At 40.8% G+C, this 3,978-nt stretch overlaps 1 protein-coding gene and 1 pseudogene across 1 annotated transcript; both read left to right on the top strand.

The window, feature by feature from the left end:
* The first annotated feature begins 208 nt into the window (after positions 1-208).
* Positions 209-3,760, top strand: LOC111628647 (annotated as a pseudogene).
* Positions 1,157-3,760, top strand: LOC111628646 (polyadenylate-binding protein 1-like). Its single transcript, XM_023372476.1, has one exon. It carries the CDS (start codon positions 1,403-1,405, stop codon positions 3,326-3,328), a length of 1,926 nt encoding a protein of 641 aa, XP_023228244.1. The 5' UTR covers positions 1,157-1,402; the 3' UTR covers positions 3,329-3,760.
* Positions 3,761-3,978: the final 218 nt, after the last annotated feature.

The raw sequence follows: 3,978 nt of genomic DNA, 5'->3' as shown, positions 1-3,978 counted from the left end.
TAATTTTTCTAATATTCTGAATTCGAATCCAAAACCGTTAAAAAGAACAAAGAATGACCATGAACAAATGAGTCATTAAGCGATAAGATACATTTGCATGCGATGATGCAAGTCAAAAGTTTTGATTATATTTAGAAATAATAAATGCTTTTTATCTTGCCGAATTATTATTTTATAATAAATTTGAATAATTAATAAGCATTCAAANCCGGTGGTTTTCCGGCAATGCAGCCTGCGCAGTTTGCTCGTCCGGCTCCACGTCCTACGGTTGCAGCAGCCCAAACCCAAGGAATTAGAACTAACATGAATGCAAGACCCATCACCGGACAACAGACCACGCCCGGTCCGAGAAGAGTTGCCGCTCTCGGTCCATCAGCCGCCGTGGCCGCCGCCGCCCGTCCTGCGGCCATACCAACGGCCAACGTTGCACAGCCTTGTCCTCCCGCTTATAAATACACAGCCAACATGCGAAATCCTCCACCATCTGTTGTTCAGCCACCGGTTGTTCAACAGGCCGCAGTCCACATCCAAGGACAGGAACCGCTGACCACTTCCATGCTTGCCGATGCCAATCCACAAGAACAGAAGCAGATGCTGGGAGAACGTTTGTTTCCGCTCATTCATCGCTGGTATCCAGATTTGGCCGGAAAGATAACTGGAATGCTGCTGGAGATCGACAACTCCGAGCTGTTGCACATGCTCGAGCACCATGAGGCCCTGAAGGCAAAGGTGGATGAAGCCGTCGCCGTTCTCCAGGCCCACCACGCTAAAGAAGCAGCATTCAAGAAGGAATGAAAAGAAGAAACAAAAATTTCTTAGTGTATTTTTTTTTTTCGAATTTTACTAATATAGAAACTGTATTGTGTGCAAACTGTTTGAAATGTAGTTTATAGAGTTTGATATTATATATATTAGCTTTAATGTTTTCCTTCATAAAAAAAAAATTAAAAAAACCGCCCACGTGAACCCCAAGTCTGCCAAGGTTACAACATTATACTCTCGTAAACAAAAAACGAAGGGGAATTTATAAATATTAACAATTTTTAAATTATTTTCGTATACTTTAAAAATAATTAATAGAGATAAATATTATTAATTATTCTCAAAATGGGAAATAAATTCGAATAAGATTAATCGACGTTAGTGTGACGTAATCGAACGTAGCCTCGTTCCAACGTGCGTCGTTCTCTTCTTCGAACCTTGGCTTTGGAATTCACACTCGTGGCGTCACGTGGGTGTCGTAAAAGAATCTACTTTTTTATATATTATAGAATATAAGTCGTCAAGTCGTGTTCTAAAAGGATAAAAAACAACATAAAAAGAGAAAAATTAAAAAAGAAAAAAAAAATATACGAAGAACGAAGAACCATCTGGATACGAAGGTTAGGCCTATTGAAAGAAGATGAATCCCAGCGGCCCTAGTTGTCCCATTGCCTCTCTCTACGTCGGCGATTTACATCCTGATGGAACAGAAGCTATGCTTTTCGAAAAGTTTTCTACTGCAGGACCAGTTCTTTCCATCCGAGTATGCAGGGATATGATCACAAGAAGATCCTTGGGTTATGCCTATGTTAACTTCCAACACCCCCAAGATGCAGAAAGAGCCTTAGATACAATGAACTTTGACTTAATTAAGGGAAGACCAATTCGTATAATGTGGTCACAGAGAGATCCATCGCTTAGGAAATCTGGTGTTGGAAACGTTTTCATCAAGAATTTAGACAAGAGTATCGATAATAAGGCCATGTATGATACCTTTTCTGCCTTTGGAAACATCCTGTCGTGTAAAGTGGCCACCGACGAAGAAGGTAACTCGAAAGGTTACGGTTTTGTACACTTTGAAACTGAAGAAGCGGCCAATAATGCCATTGCTAAGGTAAATGGCATGCTGCTGAACGGTAGAAAAGTGTATGTAGGAAAATTCATCCCGCGAAGGGAACGAGAGAAAATGCTCGGTGACAAAGCTCGTCGATTCATGAATGTTTACATCAAAAATTTTGGTGATGAACTGGACGATGATAAACTGAGAGAGATGTTTGAGAAGTACGGTACAATCACCAGTGCAAAAGTGATGGTCGACGAAGGCGGTAAGTCAAAAGGTTTTGGATTTGTTAGTTTTGAAGATCCTGAGAATGCAGAGAAAGCGGTGGAAGAGTTAAATGCTAAAGAACTTGGTGGAAAGCAACTGTATGTTGGTAGGGCACAGAAAAAAGCTGAAAGACAGGCGGAATTAAAACGTAGATTTGAACAGTTAAAATTGGAAAGAATGAGCCGCTATCAGGGTGTTAATTTATACGTTAAGAATTTGGATGATGCTATCGATGACGAACGCCTCAGAAAAGAATTTTCTCCATTTGGTACGATCACGAGTGCTAAAGTCATGACAGATGCCCACGGTCATTCTCGTGGATTTGGTTTTGTGTGTTTCAGTTCTCCAGAAGAAGCTACAAAAGCAGTAACTGAAATGAATGGAAGAATCATGGTTTCTAAACCACTTTACGTTGCTTTAGCCCAAAGAAAAGAAGACCGTAAGGCTCATCTTGCTTCACAGTACATGCAGAGAATGGCCGGAATGCGAATGCAGCCGCATCTCGGTCAAATGTTTCAACCGGGAGGAGCCGGCTATTTTGTACCAACAATGCCTCAAGCCCAACGAGGATATTTTCCAACTCAAATTTCACAAATGCGAGCCACGCCACGCTGGACACCACAACCGCCATTGAGACCGAGCGGTCAACCTACCGGTGGTTTTCCGGCAATGCAGCCTGCGCAGTTTGCTCGTCCGGCTCCACGTCCTACGGTTGCAGCAGCCCAAACCCAAGGAATTAGAACTAACATGAATGCAAGACCCATCACCGGACAACAGACCACGCCCGGTCCGAGAAGAGTTGCCGCTCTCGGTCCATCAGCCGCCGTGGCCGCCGCCGCCCGTCCTGCGGCCATACCAACGGCCAACGTTGCACAGCCTTGTCCTCCCGCTTATAAATACACAGCCAACATGCGAAATCCTCCACCATCTGTTGTTCAGCCACCGGTTGTTCAACAGGCCGCAGTCCACATCCAAGGACAGGAACCGCTGACCACTTCCATGCTTGCCGATGCCAATCCACAAGAACAGAAGCAGATGCTGGGAGAACGTTTGTTTCCGCTCATTCATCGCTGGTATCCAGATTTGGCCGGAAAGATAACTGGAATGCTGCTGGAGATCGACAACTCCGAGCTGTTGCACATGCTCGAGCACCATGAGGCCCTGAAGGCAAAGGTGGATGAAGCCGTCGCCGTTCTCCAGGCCCACCACGCTAAAGAAGCAGCATTCAAGAAGGAATGAAAAGAAGAAACAAAAATTTCTTAGTGTATTTTTTTTTTTCGAATTTTACTAATATAGAAACTGTATTGTGTGCAAACTGTTTGAAATGTAGTTTATAGAGTTTGATATTATATATATTAGCTTTAATGTTTTCCTTCATAAAAAAAAAATTAAAAAAACCGCCCACGTGAACCCCAAGTCTGCCAAGGTTACAACATATAATAGTAAGAAAAATACAAAAAAAAATAGCAAAAATTCAAAAAATAAATCTTAAAATATAGAAAAAAAATAATTAAAAAAATTAGTTTATTAAAAAAAAAACAAATGTTTTTGAATCTTGCTAAATGTATTATGTTTAACTTTTATTTTTCTTTCTTGTAGTGAGTAGTACTTGGGTTCTTGTGCTTTATTCTTGTATTCTATTTGAAGTTATTAAAAAGGTTGTTGGAAAAATGTTGTTTTTCTTTGTAATTCAAATACACAATCACAATGGTTTTTCATCAATAAACTTTGTATTTAAGGGTCTTGAGTTTTATTTTTGGGTTGGCATTGCCTGTGTATTTTTTAAATTTGAGTGATTACTCGTTCAATTTTGATGATTCGGTGGTACAAAAACTTTAAAATTGCTAAATCGTGTTTATGAATTATTCAGCTAATTTAAACGAGAAAAC

The sequence above is a fragment of the Centruroides sculpturatus genome, unplaced genomic scaffold (genome assembly GCF_000671375.1).
Source record: "Centruroides sculpturatus isolate CEXI.00-Female unplaced genomic scaffold, Cexi_2.0 scaffold419, whole genome shotgun sequence".
NCBI classification, from domain to species: Eukaryota; Metazoa; Arthropoda; class Arachnida; order Scorpiones; family Buthidae; genus Centruroides; species Centruroides sculpturatus.
This window is presented reverse-complemented; position numbering and strand designations above follow the sequence as displayed.

Coding starts and splice junctions, on each gene's coding strand:
- LOC111628646 (XM_023372476.1), top strand. CDS start 1,403: ATGAATCCCAGCGGCCCTAGTTGTCCCATTGCCTCTCTCTACGTCGGC.